The 17,448-nt window shown below is 41.0% G+C and overlaps 1 protein-coding gene across 1 annotated transcript; it reads left to right on the forward strand.

The window, feature by feature from the left end:
• The first annotated feature begins 479 nt into the window (after positions 1-479).
• On the forward strand, positions 480-16,472 carry axin2 (axin 2 (conductin, axil)). The gene is made up of 11 exons (XM_055183269.2): positions 480-1,023; positions 2,035-2,957; positions 5,251-5,391; positions 7,999-8,101; positions 9,476-9,616; positions 9,737-10,209; positions 10,323-10,490; positions 10,708-10,929; positions 11,011-11,091; positions 12,449-12,610; positions 15,136-16,472. The coding sequence occupies exons 1-11, from the start codon at positions 1,021-1,023 to the stop codon at positions 15,260-15,262; spliced, it is 2,544 nt and encodes an 847-aa protein (XP_055039244.1). The 5' UTR covers positions 480-1,020; the 3' UTR covers positions 15,263-16,472.
• Positions 16,473-17,448: the final 976 nt, after the last annotated feature.

Below are 17,448 nucleotides of genomic sequence, written 5' to 3' on the forward strand. Positions count from 1 at the left end.
AAACTAGTATGACTGTTTTCTTTTTATTTTTACTTTATTCTTAAAATATTATAACTTTGTTCTCAATATTTTTTATTGACCTATCTTGTAATTTTATTTATTTATACTTTTTATTTATTTTTTACAGAAAAACTAAGAATTAAAGCTCAGTTTATAATGACTTTAATCTCAAGATGTTTTTATTTTTGATAATCCACTTTTATGTGGTTCCTTTATCATTTTGTTCAATATTTTAGGACATGCCCTGCGATGTAGTGGGAATCTTTACAGGGTGTCCCAGCAATAATGCTGGTATATGCTCCAGCCCTCCATTAACCTTGAATCGTTAAGTTGGTGGATTTTAAGACATATGGGGACATAAACATATTCTGCCTAGTAGGAAAATAGAATGTGGTGATGAAGGGGTTAAACGTAAGTCCTCCTAGGAAAAACGCGGTCCTGTGTCTTTAAAATTTCTGTGGCAACAGCAAGGATCGCTTGGCGTAGCATATCACTTACTTCTGACGCTCCAAGCTGCTGGAGGGGAGGCGGCTCGAGATCTCTTCGCTTTGATAAGGTCCTGGCGCCTTTGTTGAAACTTTTTACTCACGGATTCGCCCGTTTATCGCCCGTTGTGGGTTTTCTTACGTAAAAGTGTTAAAAGGAGTTTATAAAAAAGGAAGTCTACCAGCATAAACGTTTTATTATTTTTTTGAGCGATCTAGAGACATTTAAAGTGAGAAAGAAGGGAATAGTGCTTTATGTATCTGTCGGGACCGTGCCGTCGGCCTGCGCTCTTTGATGTCCGCTCTTAAACCCTGAGCTCAGTGCAGACTGGAATAAGAGACAAGAGCACAGCCATGTAAACTGCACACACATCTAGTGTGCTATTTAACTTGAAGAAATGCAGATTTAAAACCTCACTGCTTCTGACGCCACACGACATCAAAAGGACGTCGTTCAATCGGACATATTGCGGATTACACTTGTTCTGTTGTTGGAAAATAAACGGGATTTCTGCGGTTCTGAACTCATGGATGGATGGTGAGTTCGTGCGCGCGCGTGCGTATGTGTGTGTGTGTTCCCAGCGCTGGCCCCGTGCTATTGCTTTGATGTGCTGTTTACTGACTTTGAAGTCATGTGTCGCATTAAAATGTAGTATTTCGGATAGGCGTTATATTACAGCGCGTGTCTTCGGCTGTCGGGTTTAATACTGTGATGTTTTCATGTTATAATGTTGTTTCTGAACTGTTTAAAGTGTATATATGATGGTGATATAGGACTTCACCCCCTCGTGATCTGACACTTTTGCTTGAGGGTCTTCAAGTTGATTGCAGCGTATTTTTCTCTTGTTTCTCATTATGGGGTGCGGGACAATCTTTTTATCGGTAGGATTAGGAATGACTTGTTGATGAACTTCAAAGCACAAAAGAGAGTTTATTTGGAAATAAATATATTTGAATGCCGCCCTTTTTGTAATTGTATTTATTTGATCTAAAGTGAAGGCTATTGCGCGATATATTTATGTTCTAGTTGTTTTAAGGGTGATGTGTCTGAAACTGATTTAACTATCTAGTTAATTGTCGTACAATAAATCTTGATATTGATCTGATATACTGTAAATGAACAAGCTACCTATATCGAGTCTTACTCGATATATTTGTTAATAATCAGCTATGTATATAGTGCTTTCTACTTTGTTGTTAAAGCTTATTTTCGTGCTTTCATGTTTTTTCAAACTTGACTGATTGGGCGGGTGACGGTAAAATCGCGTAACAGTTGTGTTTTATCAAGTTTTTGTTTTCAGTTCGTTTGTATGAGGTGAAGGGGAATTGGTGTTAAACCTTTACAAACACGTAAATAAATCAAACAAAGCATTCTTTTTTTATTATTTTAAATCGGTAACATTGTTTTTTCCCTGACACGATTCGATTCAACCGAATTGTTCTGATTATTATCGACTACACCGTGTACTGTGCGAGCGCACGTTATAAAGTCTCCTTTGAAGTTTTGGGGCGGATCTGGTTTTGATGAGATCAATACTTTGTGTTTCAGAGAGAAGCTCCCCCCGCTGACTTAGGAGAGAGAGAGAGAGAGAGAGAGGGAGAGGAGATTACAGCTGAGCTCCACACTGAAGGCTTCGCAGCCGGAGCCATGAATAGGACACTAACAGATCCTATGGTCAGTAGCTTCAGAGAAGATGCCCCTCGCCCACCCGTCCCTGGGGAAGAGGGTGAGACGACATGCCACCATCCCAGCAAACTGCCCATGATGAGACCCAAGGATCCTGTTAAGTGTATTACAGCAGATCTTCGCTGTTCCACGATCAGGAGAGATGACGGAGGACTCGGAGAACCTGAGGGAAGCGCATCTCCGGACTCACCGTTAGCCAGATGGACCAAATCTTTGCATTTTCTTCTTGGCGATCAGGACGGTGCTCAACTTTTCCGGGCTTATTTGGAACGTGAGAAATGTGTTGACACTTTAGATTTCTGGTTTGCCTGCAATGGTTTCAGGCCAATGGACATCAAGGATACCAAAACGTACAGACTTGCCAAAGCCATTTATAAGCGGTATATCGAGAACAACAGCGTTGTGGCCAAGCAGCTTAAGCCTGCCACTAAAACCTTCATAAGGGATAATATTAAGCGTCAGCACATTGACTCCGTAATGTTCGATCAGGCTCAAACGGAGATTCAGACGGCAATGGAGGAGAATGCCTATCAAATGTTTCTAACTTCAGACATATACCTCGAGTATGTCCGAACAGGTTGTGAAAACCCCGGTCATGTGAATCCCAGTGGACTAGGAGGTCTAAAACTTGTCTGTGGAATCTTGCCGACTCTGAACGAGGAGGAGGAATGGAGTTGTAATGATTTTAAAGCCAAATCTTTGGCCACTGTAGTGGGACTGTCTGCCAAAGCTTTACGCTCACCTCCTTCTCTCCGTGCAGTGGACGTTTTGGAGAAAGGCTACAGGTGAGAACTATTCCATGTAAACATGCTAAAATCACGTATTAATAAGTCTATAGCAATCCTAAAGCTTTCATTTTACTGTTTCATATACATTATGGGTGTAGCATAATGGTAAACATTTAGGTTTGCTAACTACTAAAGTTTGTAAGGTTCAAATCCCGCTAGGGTTGCTTAATTAATGGACTATCACCATTGTGTTTTTGATCAGCACACTAAACTTTTGTGTACTCCCAATTGGAGTGTATTTAAAATGACTTTAGATCAGACCAAAAACAAGCAGTAATTTGTTTCAAAGTATGTGAGTATACTTTTATGGATTGTACTAGAATTCCTGATATGAGAGGCACTTTCGGGCAAGTTTAGAGCAGTTTTCCCTCACCTGGCTTGCATTATGCCGAAAGGAGAAGGAGGAGGAGGAGGAGGGGGACATCAATGGAGTTGCTCTTCCTTTCAAGTAAATATTGTCTAGCACCAGGCCCTCTGCTGGCTCCACACAGTTTCCTCTACTTTGAAATCCTTCCGCCTTGGATCATCTGTGAGGATCAAGGACAGTTCACAATGCAAAACTGGTTTTAAATATCAGACAGATAAAACAAGTAACAATGCAAAACAAAGATTTAGTTTTTTTCGATGTAAACAAAACAGTGTGCTTTGCCTGTAATTCGGACAAAATAGTTTGTACCAGCTACTTGAAAATTTTAACTGATAAGATGTTGGTTTGAGTGCTAGTAGTCCAATTAAAGTCTGTCATCTGGACTTTAACGATATGCCAGAGGAAATCCGGTTTATTAAATTAACGCCTCGTTCCCGTCGCGGCGCTTAGGGCTGTAAATGAGGTGACCCATCGAGGTGTGGTGTTACACAAATGTTTATCCATCTCAAAGACCGCCAGCTCATTGTCAGTGTGATCTTGCAGAAGATGATGGAAAGAACATTTCATTTTTGCTTATCTTTGCTCGGTTGATTATGTAGGAGATGATCAGAAACTAGAGGAGAGCAATGATTGTTTCTATATGCTGATTTTTTTTGAGGGGGAAAAAAGCTCCTTCAGCACTCTCTCTCTTTCTCTCTCTCTCTTTCCTTTCTCTCGGGGCACTTTTTGTTCATCTAAAGCATGTGGAAGTTATTTCTCTCCCTCTCTATGTTTCTGAATCGAGTTATTCACAAAACAACACACGGCAGCGATTCCTCTGTGAGTCACAGAGACTGTGGCCTTCATTTCCTCCGTTTCTTATTTACCACAGTTCTCCTCTGATTTCAGCTCCTTTTCCTTGCTCTTTCATCTGGGAAAAAAAGCCTGACGCTTTTTCAGCGAGCGGAAAAGAAAGACGGAGGGAGGGGGGCAAGGCTCCTTTTGAAAGAAAGCATGAATGAGGGAAGAATGTGAACCCAGCTGTGCTAAATACCTGACTCTGTGCGAGAGCTTCCAAAGGTCAGGTTTGAGTTGGGGCCGTAGGCTATAGTCCTGCTGGGTCTACCCTCACAGCGCTGCTGGCAGTAGGCATTCTCATAAAGATGAGCCCCCCTCCTTTCCTCTTTCTTTCCTCTCTCATGTTCTTTCTCTCTCAGCCTGGCTCAGGTTCTCCACCTCCTCCTCCTCTTCCAGTGGAGCAGGAATGTGTCACAGCAGGAGAGAGGGGTATGGAAAGCGAGAGAGCTCGGAGGGAGGGGCTTGCCTGGTGGGTATGTGGAGGAGGTGCCTCACTAGAGGAAAAAGCACAAGAGAAGGAGGAACGACATGAAATGGGAAACTTTAAAGGGGGAGGGTGGGATTTGGTGCCTGGCCCAAACAAAAGGCCCCAGATATGCTCTGCTGAGGGGAAGTGGCATTGGCAATTCACACAGATGTGCTGCTCACTTAACTTTCCCCCTGATCGGCCCTCGCCGAGCTGCCCCAGGGGGGAGGTGGGGTAAGGGACATGAAAGGGAAAAGGATAGAAACACAAACTGAGCCCGAGTTCCTCCCCCACCACGCCAAGAAAGAAAGAAAAATAGCTTGACCTCTAGCAAACATCAGAAAAGATTTTTGCTTTGATGTTCTCAACGGCCAAACTGTTGACCGAGATGTCTCTTGCTTTGCATTTAATCATTACACTGATGTTTCATCCAAATAATAAACATAAAATACATCTGTATCATCTTCAAATGTCTGTGCTTTTAAGTTGCAAGTGTCATTTTTCATGTTGTTTTCGGAAAGTGTCTTGCTTAGAGACTTAGTGGTTCAGGGATTAAACCAGCAACCATCCAGTTACGGCTGTAACTATCAACATGACTAAATGTTTGTTATTTTCTTTAGGTCCTACAGACGGGGTGACCCTACAAACCCCTACCATGTTTCTTCTGGTTATGATTTTGCCCCTGCCACCAGTGCCAATGACAGTGAGGTCTCCAGTGATGCTATGACAGATGACTCCCTCTCCATGACGGACAGCAGTGTGTAAGTGTCTGTCAATATTAACTAGATTGGCACTCTGTTTTATTTGCTTTGATATAACTACTTAAGTTAATCGCACATTTTAGTAATATATTGTCTAGATATGTCTAGCTATGATAGGTTTTGAATATGGTCAATATGGCTTTGTGCATTGTGCAGTTGGGTGATTCTCACGAAATCCAGACTTAGAAGGTGTCCAGCATCAGATGTTTTTTTAAAAGCCCTTGAAACCAAGTTTTTTTGCACATATAAGATTAAGGTCTGAACCCTAACCTTTTAGAGGATTGCAATTTTTTTGTTGAAAATGTTAGTTCCTTGAGGGCTTAAACAATAATTGAAAATTGATGATCACCAAATACCACAAGTTTATTTTCTGTAAATGTTTAGAGTATAACATGCACTGAAGCTTTTTATTTTTTAATTATAAATATTTCCATGTCAAAGAACCCAAATCCAGTCATGGACATGTTGCGTTATGAACATTTTCAATCAAAAAACAACAAAATTGGTTTATGATGTCATTTGAAATCATGTGCAAAACAGTAAATGAAGAGATGTTTGTAACTGTATGCTTCTTATTTTGATACTCTTACTTTGCATTTTTTCAAAATGTTTCATGACACATCATAAGTCTAATTTCGCTAGAATCACCTGGTTAGGTTTTTCTCTTGAAGACATTGAAGGTGATTGGTTTATAAGTATTCAGTTGCTTGTGGTTGGTAATGAGATGGTACAGACTCCATTTGCATTTAAATGTTACATTTATGAGAGATCCTCAGTTATGTTGCGGGAGCATTAAGAATAGAGTGGACCCACGAGGAAAACCCTCTCACATAATGTGCTTTTTTATGCGCTAATTGATGCTAATGTCTGCAAATTCCTCAAAAGGAAATGACTTTGGCCAGTTTTTCTTCATTTTTTGCTCGTGTTCTTTTGCTTTAGAGCTTTTGATCTTAAAGGGATTTCTCTTTTCACTTTCCATAACATAGTCGCCAAAGAACATCATTATTTATTGTTTTTCCTTTTGTACGAGAGTTAAGAGGGCGGTTAACTTGCCACCATAAGACACTCATCAAGGTGCCTTGGCAGTCAATTAAAGGAATCGCAATTCATAGATGGGTTAGAACTGGTTTGTAGGAGAGCTGAAACGGGGCGGTCTGGTTAGCCATTTCTGGAACGCAAGAGCAGGTCACCTGGGATTAGGGTGTTTGGGACCCCATCCCCCAGTGGCTCACGTACACCATCCATTCAACCCCACCTCCGGCCGAAAGCAGCCCTCCCCTCTCTGTGTTTGCGACAGAGGCAATTGTGTGAGTGCATAGCTAAGTGCAGAGAGTGAGAAATAAAGTGCATGCTGAATGAAAGGCTTAACTGAATCGCTTTCAGCCCATTGTTAGGCCTCGGGAGCTTAGAGGGATAAGAGGGTGGCTGGCTGCTTTGAAAATTACTTGCACTAGTGAACAGGAGATTCCCATAAAGCAGGGCCAGTTGGTGACACCTTAAAGCGCCGGACGCAATGAGTGTAAGAGAGTGGGTTGATTGAAACCAAGAGTATATATATATTTTTTTCTTCTTTTATTTCTGTTTATTTAAGTATCTGTTTAACAGTGGAGAATGAGACATAATACTTAGTGGTTAGAGGTTACAAGGTTAATTTATTCATTTAGGAGCTTTTAGTAAATTGTCTTAAAGTTTTTGGTTACTAAATAAATCTCAGTTTTTATTCATAGGACTGGCCAACACGTTTTAGTCATTTCATTATTGCGTCTATCTTAGTGTCACTCAGAAATAGCATATGAAACAGGAAAAACAGGCAGGCGTTCTGCTCTTTGTTTAGAGAGCGATTTAATTTCCGCATTTTTATTCAGTGTTAAAAAAGGCACGGCGCTAAATCAGAATCTGAATTCCAGATAAAGGGAGGGAGCAAGAGTGGGGAGGAGAAGTGGGGGAAATTTTCTTATATCTTATTTATGGATTTACTTGGACGCTAGGGAATGCCGCTGCGCCGACTTCAAACATTACCTTATCTTACAAACCAGCCTTTTGATGTGTGGAAGATCAGAGGCTGACTGCCGAGCGCTTGCCAAATGAAGATTGGAGCGACGGCTTTATGCGCATGACTGTGAGCTTTCAAAGACATGCTGGAAACTGCATTTGGGCTAGGTCATACACTTCAGAGTCAAAACAGAGCAAAGGAAACTGGCCTGGCTTTAAAAAAGCAGAGTGAAGGATGAGAAAGAATGGTATTGAGGAGGTTTAGAAACGCTCTGTGGTGGATTGAATGGATTGGAGGTGTTTATGAAAACATGAGTCGTCTTTTATCGTAATTGGTAACATTATTTAGATGTCATTAGGATGCTGTTGCTTAAATAGTACATAGAAATTGGTGGCAGGGTTTGTCTGCGTTTTCCAGAAAGATCTGTGTTATCAGCACTGTTAAATGCTTTCGTTTAACAAGGAGCACGATAAATACCTTTGGGCACTGTTGACAGAATTTTTTTTAATTCAGAATAAATCTTTTCTTTCTATTGTTAAAAGTGTGCATAATAATCATGATGTATTCGCCTGATTTGGTGGATAACCTGGAACTTTTTCTCTGTCTCCTGATAGAGATGGCATTCCTCCTTACAAGCTGGGAAGTAAAAAACATCTACAGAGGGAAATGCAACGCAACATGAGGATGAACGGCCAAGTGGTTCTACCACCGTTTCCTGTAAGTGTCGCTACGCTGTCAACTACACGTGCACCTACAACATTGGGTCAGTTTAAAGAGCGTTATCTTCTCAAGGTTGTGGCTAGTAATATTGTTGTGCTCTTTCTGTGATAATGACTCTTAATAAAGTGCCTCGCCACACTCTTAATAAAGTGCCTCGCCACACTAAATGAGTCTGTTTTACCCCGGGGCACCAAAATCAACTGTCTCTCTCCGAGAGCCCTTTGATCAGTGGATGAATGGGGCCGACTTCAAGGGAAGTGACAACTTCCAACTGAGCTGCACCCTTTATATTCCTTTAGCAGAATCCTCCATCCCCCTCTTCCCCGCTTCCTCTCTGCCTCCCCCAAAGTAAAAAAAGAGAGATGGCTGATTGATGCCTTCAGAAAGAGAGTTTGGACAGATGGCTTGATAAACAAATCTGTGGCACCTCATCCTTTCCTTTCTTTCTGTTTCTGTTTTCCACTTCCTGTCAATATGTATGTTCTCTGTCACTATTTCTGTGCTTGGCCTCTCTTAAACATTCATTGTCTATATGTGGATAGAAAAGACTTAGTATATCTTCTCCGCTGCCTCTTCTCTTTGTTCTGGTTTGTAATATCTCCCCTCTGATTTGGCAATGCCTGCCTCTCCCAGGATGCATCTGCTTTTAGCCGGCAGGGGCTCGGAGATGCTGTAAGCCCGCCTTGCTTTCTTCCTTCTTTCGTCTCTCCCTTCATCATCTTCACAAAGAGATAAGAACACAAACAGGAAGCCAAATCAAGAAAGGCAAGGCAAAACATATAAATAATAAAGTGATAAAAACCCTCATGTAAGATGCACACAAGGGGAGGGCATAATATGGTCACTGTAGCTTAAAGGTACCCATTGGCATTGGGAGGAATAAATTACCTCTGCACTTCTGATCTTCCACCGTTTGACTCCTTTAGTGGTGGCACACATCTCACCATCTTACTTTGTCTTGATCCTGCTCCCTTTTTCTTTTAATCCTGCTCTCTTTCCTTTTTTCTTTCACCTCCTCCTTTTTCCCCTGTCGATATGGGACTTTTATTGCTAGATGTAAAGCCAGTGTCCCTGCCGCCCCTGGTGAGCGTTTGATATTTGACGAGGGCTCTTTGAAGCTGACTGACTTCACAGGCGAGGCTGATGGCTTGGTTGCACTACAGAGGGAACAAGCAGAGGCTCCTTAGAGCGTGACCAACTGCTCATGCCTGCAGCGGCCCATGCCAGTGGTGTGTGTGTGTGTGTGTGTGTGTGTGTGTGTGTGTGCGTGCGCTGGGTGGGCAGTAGACTTTTGTAGAAGGCAGCTGTAGAAATCGACCCCTCCCCTCCTGTCTGGCCTTCTCACTAATCTGAATCTCTCTGCTTGTGCAGAGGACACGGCGGCCACCTAAGGAGATGACTCCTGTGGAGCCAGCAGCATTTGCAGCACAGCTAATAGCCAGGCTGGAACGTCTAAAACGGGAACAGGAGACCATGAGCTCTCTGGAGGAGAGACTACAGCAGATTCAAGAGGTTGGTATATCTGGAGGTTTTTTATGGCCAGTTTACACCTGCTATTTAGCATCTGTCAGAGATGATCCTGTCACAATTGCTTAAAACTAATCTGATCATTGTGCATGTGCACATTTGTAGGAAGAGGAGCGGGACGAATCTGAAATGTCTAGCAGCAGTGCGTCCCACTCCTTGCCCCTGTTTCCTCCTGGTTCCTGTGAGGAGGACCCCCAGGCCATCCTGGATGAGCACCTCTCCCGAGTCCTCAAGACACCTGGTTGTCAGTCTCCGGGCATGGTCCGACATTCCCCGCGTGCCCGCTCCCCTGAACAGCGTCCTATGCCTCGGGGAGGTCCTGGCATCAGGTCGCAGTCTGGTTCCATGAGTGGATATGGGCCTTCCAAGACCATTATATCCAGACAGTCCACAAAGCACATCCATCACCACTACATCCATCACCATGCCTCACCCAAAAGCAAGGATCAAATTGAGGCAGAGGCGACCCAGCGGGTACAGTGTATGTGTCACGGAGCATCTGAATGCAGCTCCGCCCCCTATATCCGTAGCCGAAGTCTTGGCAGGGACCAGTGTGGCAGCACTTCGGATGTCTCAGGGTAAGTTTCAATTTTGTTTTCAGGTCGAAACCTATTTTTTCTTTTAAGTGCGAGGGCTTGGTGTCTGTAGGTTTTATTTTGTATAAAACTGTAGGGTCTGTTTTATATTTCAGGCATTCTAGCTTTTTATCCAAGCGTCTGTGTAAGTCTGGAGAGGAGGTGAACATTGAGGGGTCGGAAAGCAGCCTTCTCCAGCTGCCCACTGACAGTACAGACCGCTCTCAGAACGTGTGGCAGTGGATCCTGGAGAGCGATCGACAAACCAAGCACAAGCCCCACAGGTCTGTCTAACACCTTTGTGATGGTGGTTCGATGATAACCCTCATTCTGATGTGTGGGTGGGCAAGTGCCTGCTACCAAGAGTTGAAACTCTCTGCACCTTGTTGCTAAATTTTGCAGGAGTGTCAGAGAGCAAGGGGTCTCATCGAGCCATGACCCATCTTTAAACTCTGTTTCCCATCAGTGTTTCTGCCGTGTACTTACATGTCAAATTTTCAGTCTTTGTAGCACTCAAAACGCAAAGAAGTCACACTGTTTGGATTCCACTCGGACGCACACGTGGGGAGGCGGCGGAAGTAGCGGACATCTTCGCACCCACCAGCCCGCACACCCCTTTGTCCAGGACCCTGCCATGCCACCTTTACCCCCTCCCAACACCTTAGCACAGCTTGAAGAGGCCCGTAGACGCTTGGAGGAAGTCTCCAAACCCCCAAAACAAAGGTATGATTTTGATTATTTTTAAGCCCTTGTTACGAACCTTTCTGTTTGGTGTGGTTATTGATTATGGATTTGGATTCACAGGCATTCAACATCAAGTCTTCAAAGAGATAAGAGTCACCCAGTGTCTGTCCAGAATGGCAGTCCAGCACTTCAAACAGAAGAGTATGTATTTCTTCTGGTATTCATCATTCAGCAAACTCTAAACAATTCATCAATAATGCAGTGTACACAAATGAATGGGATGCTTGTGATGGAGCAGCCTCCTTTATCTTTTTGGAAACCTTAATGTCTATCCTCATGGGCTCGGTGAACGTTTGAAGTACAGAGCGTTTGGCCACCTGATGGCAAAACTCTCGTTGTCATTTATAATTGGCTGACCTTCAGTCCTGCAGCTGTCTAAAGCTAGAGGCCGCTTTCTGAAGTGCCACAACAAAGTAGAGCAAGAGTCTGATGGAGGGAATGAATTAGCGAACAGTGATTTCTCCTTCATCTCTTTATCCCTTCTTTTACTTATCTATCACTTTAATCAATTTACGTTTAAATTTTTGCTTTCTAAAGAAATGTTTTAAGGAAATGTCTCGTCGTGCATGATATTCTGAAGCAATTAAATACTTCTTTTGTTCATAATTTGTCATCAAAATGTAAGAGTTTTTTGCCTCTGAATTTTTTGTAATCAAAAGGCACATTCTTGGTAATATTAATCATATTTGAAGAAATTGTTAATGTTAATCCAAAAGGCACAAACAATGTCACGTCAGTGAGTTTAATTTGATTTGAACAATATGTTCTGGTTATAAATGTTAAATGAGTTGAAAACTGGGAGATTTATATATACTGGTCATAAGTAGCATGCGTTTATTTGTAGCAATATCCAACAATGGGTCAAAATTATAATTTTTATGCCAAAAATCATTAGGATGTTAAGTAAAGATAATGTTCCATAAATATATTTTCTACCTTAAATATATCAAAACTTTTTGTTAATAATATGTGTGGCCAAGGACTTAATTTGGTCAACTTTTCTCAATATTTAGATATTTTGGCACCCCCAGATTCCATTTTTTTTTAATAATTGTATCTCGGCCAAATATTGCTTTATCCTAACATACCATACATCAACAGGAAGCTATTTATTGATGTATATAAAATATACGATGACTTTGATGACTGTATGTACTTTTTGGATCATCATTTTGGACCCCCTTTATGTGGATTGTTTGAGCCTGCAGAGATGGAATTTTTTTTTAAAAATCTGTTCAGCTGGGAAAAGGAAGTCATGAAACTCTGAGATGGCATGAAGACAATAAAATGATGAGAGAATTAACATTATCCAAAGAAATTCCCAACCCATGGAAAATTGGATTTCACTGATAAATAACAACTCATTTACCTTAATCAGTAAATGAATAGTGATTTTAATTTTCAACTGAAAAGTTGTTTCATGTTTCTTTAAGGCCTGGCTATTCGTTTTCACTTTTCAGTAATATCTATTAACATTATCTCTTTTGTGTCTATACAGGCCGAAAGACCTCAAAAAGGGTTGCCACACCAGTTTGGGTTTAGAGACTGTGGTCACATACTTCTTCTGTGGTGAAGAGATCCCTTACCGCAGAATAATGAAAATGCACAGCCTTACGCTTGGACACTTCAAGGAACAACTTCGGAAGAAAGGCAACTATAGGTAAACTCAATTTTTTTAAGGCTACCTTAACTGTACGTTCAAACTGCCCCCGGCGAGAGCGGCAGAAAACACTCTGGGTGCCCTCCCACGCTATAGAAAAAGTGTAGTGGACGCTCAAATGCATTCTCTGGTATCCTCTCAAGCGGAGGTCCGCCTTCGGATTGGTTGTGCTGAACGTTTCCACCTTCCGATTGGTTGCCCCCGAATCGCGTTATAGCTTATTATCATAAAGTTGAGATGATTTCAACTCTCCTCGATGCTCACGCCGTCCAAGACGCGTCATTGGCTCTCGTTGAAAATGAATGACTTCTGGCTACTTTGACGCTCTCGTCTGCGGGGGTGTGAACGCACAGTAGGAGTTGCCATTTAGCAGAAAATACAAAGATGGACTTTGTGTGTTGTCTGGTTTTGACGCTGGTTGTGATGATTGCTGTAAGTCTGCAATATTTACTGTGAGTTATTTACAAGAGCTGGAGTAAAGCGCAAAGGGGGGTTTGCACAGAAAGAACGAACAAGGGAATTTTAACTGCAGCCATTTGGTCACATCTGGTATTGATTTCATCTTAAGGCACATTTAATAAGCAGCTCTTTGAAGGCCAGGCCTTTCATTTCATGCACAAAGACTAGCACACATTCTTCACCAATTGTATCAAGCAATGTTGCTCTCATACACTTGAGTGTGTTTGTGTGTGTGTGTGTTTACGTAAGACTAGCAATTTTTTAATGGATATTTCTCATTGATATCAAAGGCTCTCATTGTCTTGGCTATTTGGGTTTAAATGAGGCATTTTCACATGGTTATCAGCATTGTCTTTGTAAAACCCCATAGACTGGAAGAGTTAATAAACTCTCTAAATGCATCTGCCATGTTTTCTTGTAAATTAACATTTTTTTTGTAAGGCTCTTAATGGATTCTGCCAACAAAGTTGTATTTCAGAATGGCCTGAGGCTGGGATTAAGCAGATTAGAAGCTTAAGTATTTGATGAAGGATGTATTCTATGTGTCGAGACCATTTGATTAATATCATTTTTTTTTTACGGAGATGGCGTTTAGCAATCTTTGCATCTGTGCTTCTCGTATACACACACACACACACAAAAGTATTTGTTAAAATTTTCCAGAGTTTAGGACCGCTCTCATACCAGGCAGATTTTCAAGGAAACGAGAATTCAAAGCTGATGGTTTTAATCGCAGAAAACGTGTGGAGTTGGGTGATTTCAACATGGCAGAATTTCAACAAAGAACAGTACTGCCAGAGCTGCCAGACGATATTGGTGCCAGATGTTGCGCAGAGAACTTCTTGCCACATAAAACATGTTCCAGTGGAAAGACTTCTTTCTGTTTTTTTCCCTTTCTTCTTCCCTCTCTTTTTTTCGAGCAAATAAGAGCCATGCTGCCCGTTTGAAGATTTTGCGGAGGAGGATATAGCTTATTCTTGAGAAATAAGGATGTAATTATGCGCCATGTCACAGTATTCTAGTTTGTTCTCTGTTTATAAAGTTCGGATTGGGCAGCCAGAGAACAATGGATTGTTTCCGACATGTTAAAGGAGAGAAAAAAATGGACTTTATGCTCGTTGCTTGTTGTTTTGAGTCAGTTATTCCTGTACGTGTTTTATGTGCATTGTTTCGGTGGTGTTTGCTTGTAAAAAGCCAGTATATACCGCAGCGCATGGTTGGTAAGAGGGGGCATTTTCCATTACGAAGTCAATTATTGAGGCAACCCTCATCACCCCCTACCATGCGGTTTTCTTGTCGCCCTGAGAGAGGTGGCGTTCATTAGAAGATCAGAGACTCAGAAAGAGATGGGACGGTACAGATAAGACAAAGAGGTTGTCTGTTGAAATCTAACGTTAGATTAATCTCAAACATGTCACTTTACACAAGTCTCTGTAGACTCCATGGCTCCCTAAAATGTCAACCTTTGTGAAGGATCCCCTTCATTTGACAAAGCTCCCAATTAGACACTGGAGTCCTGGTGGCAGCCATGAGAGAGATGTATGGTAGTGTTTAAGAGACCCTCTAATTTAGACTTTTAAAGCAGCTCTTACAGTACTGAACTCTACTGTATTATGGGACTAGTATATGTGCATTTGAGCTATTTGAAGAATGAAATCTGAGTGTTGTTGCTTTAGTGAATGTGTGTAAGCCATCTTCCTGAATAGCAGTAACATTCATGTAGCAGATTAAATAAATGTCTTTTAATAGTTTTGGTATGAAAATGAAACTATTGCAGATATTATCTTACCGAATGTCCAGTAAAATAATAAGAATCTCCTTAATATCATTAAGGCTGTCATCAACAGGCATAGCAAGTATCACAGTTTTGTTCTTTATGTCCTACATAAATGTCCTAAATTGCATTTATCAACCCAGTTAAAAAAAGCCTTAAAGCTATTCACAAGCTTGGATGACTAAACATCTTTGTCATTGTTGGAAATAGAAGTCCCTTTGACATTTGACATTAACTTTTACCATTGTGCCACACGCAGTTTATTTTTAACCCTGCTTGTTCTTTCTTTCAGGTACTACTTCAAAAAGGCCAGTGATGAGTTTGAGTGCGGTGCTGTGTTTGAGGAGGTCTGGGATGACTGCACCGTTCTGCCAATGTATGAGGGCAAAATCCTTGGCAAAGTGGAGAGAATGGACTGAAACACGTGGGCCTAGCCAGCACTCAATACTCAGAGAATATGTATTTTTTTTATCTTTAAAAGCTAAAGAAGTTCACACATCCTTGGGACGTTTGGTTTGCCAAGCTATTGAAGGAATACTAGCCAATGAAGTACAGAGGAATCTGAACCAGCAGTGAATCGTGAAGAATTGTTCCTCTGGTTTAAATCGCTATGACCACTGACAATGCAATTGAAAGCTTGCTTGTTTGGATTACAGCACGCTCACATCAGGACTGCTGAGCGAGCGACGTTTCGTGTGTGTGTGTGTGTGTGTGTGTGTGTGTGTGTGTGTGTGTGTGTGTGTGTGTGTGTCAGGTGTGAGAGCGTGTGTTCACAGAGGTGCTCATATGAACACAAGTTTTAATATGCTTCTGTTAAGTAAAAAAAGGAAAAGACTTTATTGCTATTTATTAAACTGTCAATGCCCTCGTACCCATGTTCAGATGATGGACAAGCTGCTTATAAGATTGGGAGATTTTTCCAATGTTAAACATGCATGGACAGATGCCCCTAACTCAATGGACTGCGCCAGGAATCTCCGGACCAGCACACTTCTCAGAGTGTCTGTACTGATGATTGGGCTGATAGTACGACCTTTATAGGCCCGCTAATAGCTGATTATGTGTTGCATCTCTAGTGCCTTTGGTTTGAGGTCCAGGCATTGCACAGGAACCAATAGCCTTGTCCTGGAGCCGATTCCAAACCCATGAAATGTGCTGGGTTATGCTATTTCGAAATGTTCAGTTCAGCACTGTCTTAAGAGATCAGAGGATGTGTGGAAAGCGTTCATGTCTTGTTGAATTAGAGTTGGAAAAAGGAAAGACTGCAGAGGCAAAATCTGGGACCGTGCTGGCATTAGCAGATGAGAACATGCAATCGCTAGTGTATTATACAGTACTTGTGCCTACATGGATACCATGCTGTGTGCTGCCCTGTTTCAGGGTGTGAATATTCCCTTGCTTTTCTGAGGGGTTTATGTTTCAAATAATTTTTTAAAGCTTTGAATATCTTGTAATCATGACATTATGTTTCAATGTTTTCCTCTCCAGGGAATATTGTTCGTTTCACTTAAATGTAAATTATATGCATTATATAGAGCTTCATTTTAAAGATGACTTGGTACTTTAATTATTGTAATTATGAAGAGATGTAGCCTTTATTAAAAATTATATTTTTTAAATGAACGTTAACATGTTTGTGTGACTACTATTTTTATTTCGATGTTTATTTATAGAGCACATTTTAAACAACGCAAGGTTGATCAAAGTGCTGTACAGAGGGGCTGTTTCATAAAACTAGATTACAAAATACAAAAAGCCAGGCTCATTTTGTTAAATGGGTTCAGTTTCATAAACAAACTTAAACCAGTTCAATACGGTTAACTATGGCAACTTGTGCTCGGAAACTAACCTGGTCCAGGGCAGGCTAACTGTCAGGCTAAGCCTCAGTTGTTGCTTAACTAGACTTTCACTAACACTGAACTGTGAATGCTATGATATTACAGCTGACTCTCTTGACATTTTATTTGACTTTGTTAATCCCTATCAATCTAACAATTAAATAAAGTCAACTTGCATATTAAATTTGATAAATTCTTTTACAATAATAATTTATACAATATAGACATGTGTTTAATACTATGGTATGTGATAGGCCTATCAAATGGTTAATATATATTATCATCTTAACTACCCCAATACAAGGATAATAGCCATAGCAGTACAATTTAAACAATTCTACTGTTAAAGAAGTGACCAAAGATGTTGTATTTAAATCCATGTAATTGCAGTGTATTGACATATTTAAAAACAGATCGTCTGTCATACAGAAAGGAGATTTAATTTAAATATACAACACACAAGTCAAGTACAGTCATTTATGTTTTTATGCTTGGTGTGCATAAAAATGCACATTATTTTAAAGATCTACAGTGTTTGTATCTTTCTCTAGTTGTTAAATTTTTCTTGAATTTTTTAAAAAGTCTTTATGGTGTCTGCATGTCTGTAAGAACACAAAGTATAATTATTTGATTGTATGCTCTTGGCATTTTGTTGTAATGAGTTAAAACTCATGCACTTTTTTGCCTGTGATCCCAGAGAAGATTGTCAGTGTCCTGAAGACAATAATTGTTTACCACACAAGTACAATTTCAGACTTACAGTATAA

Source organism: Misgurnus anguillicaudatus, chromosome 19 (assembly GCF_027580225.2).
Source record: "Misgurnus anguillicaudatus chromosome 19, ASM2758022v2, whole genome shotgun sequence".
Classification (NCBI taxonomy): domain Eukaryota; kingdom Metazoa; phylum Chordata; class Actinopteri; order Cypriniformes; family Cobitidae; genus Misgurnus; species Misgurnus anguillicaudatus.

Bases quoted from the DNA above. Each gene is read 5' to 3' on its own strand.
- axin2 (XM_055183269.2), top strand. The intron at 5,392-7,998 runs GTAAGTGTCTGT...GTCTCCTGATAG, and splicing joins TCCATGACGGACAGCAGTGT to AGATGGCATTCCTCCTTACA. The intron at 10,491-10,707 runs GTCTGTCTAACA...TCAAATTTTCAG, and splicing joins ACCAAGCACAAGCCCCACAG to TCTTTGTAGCACTCAAAACG.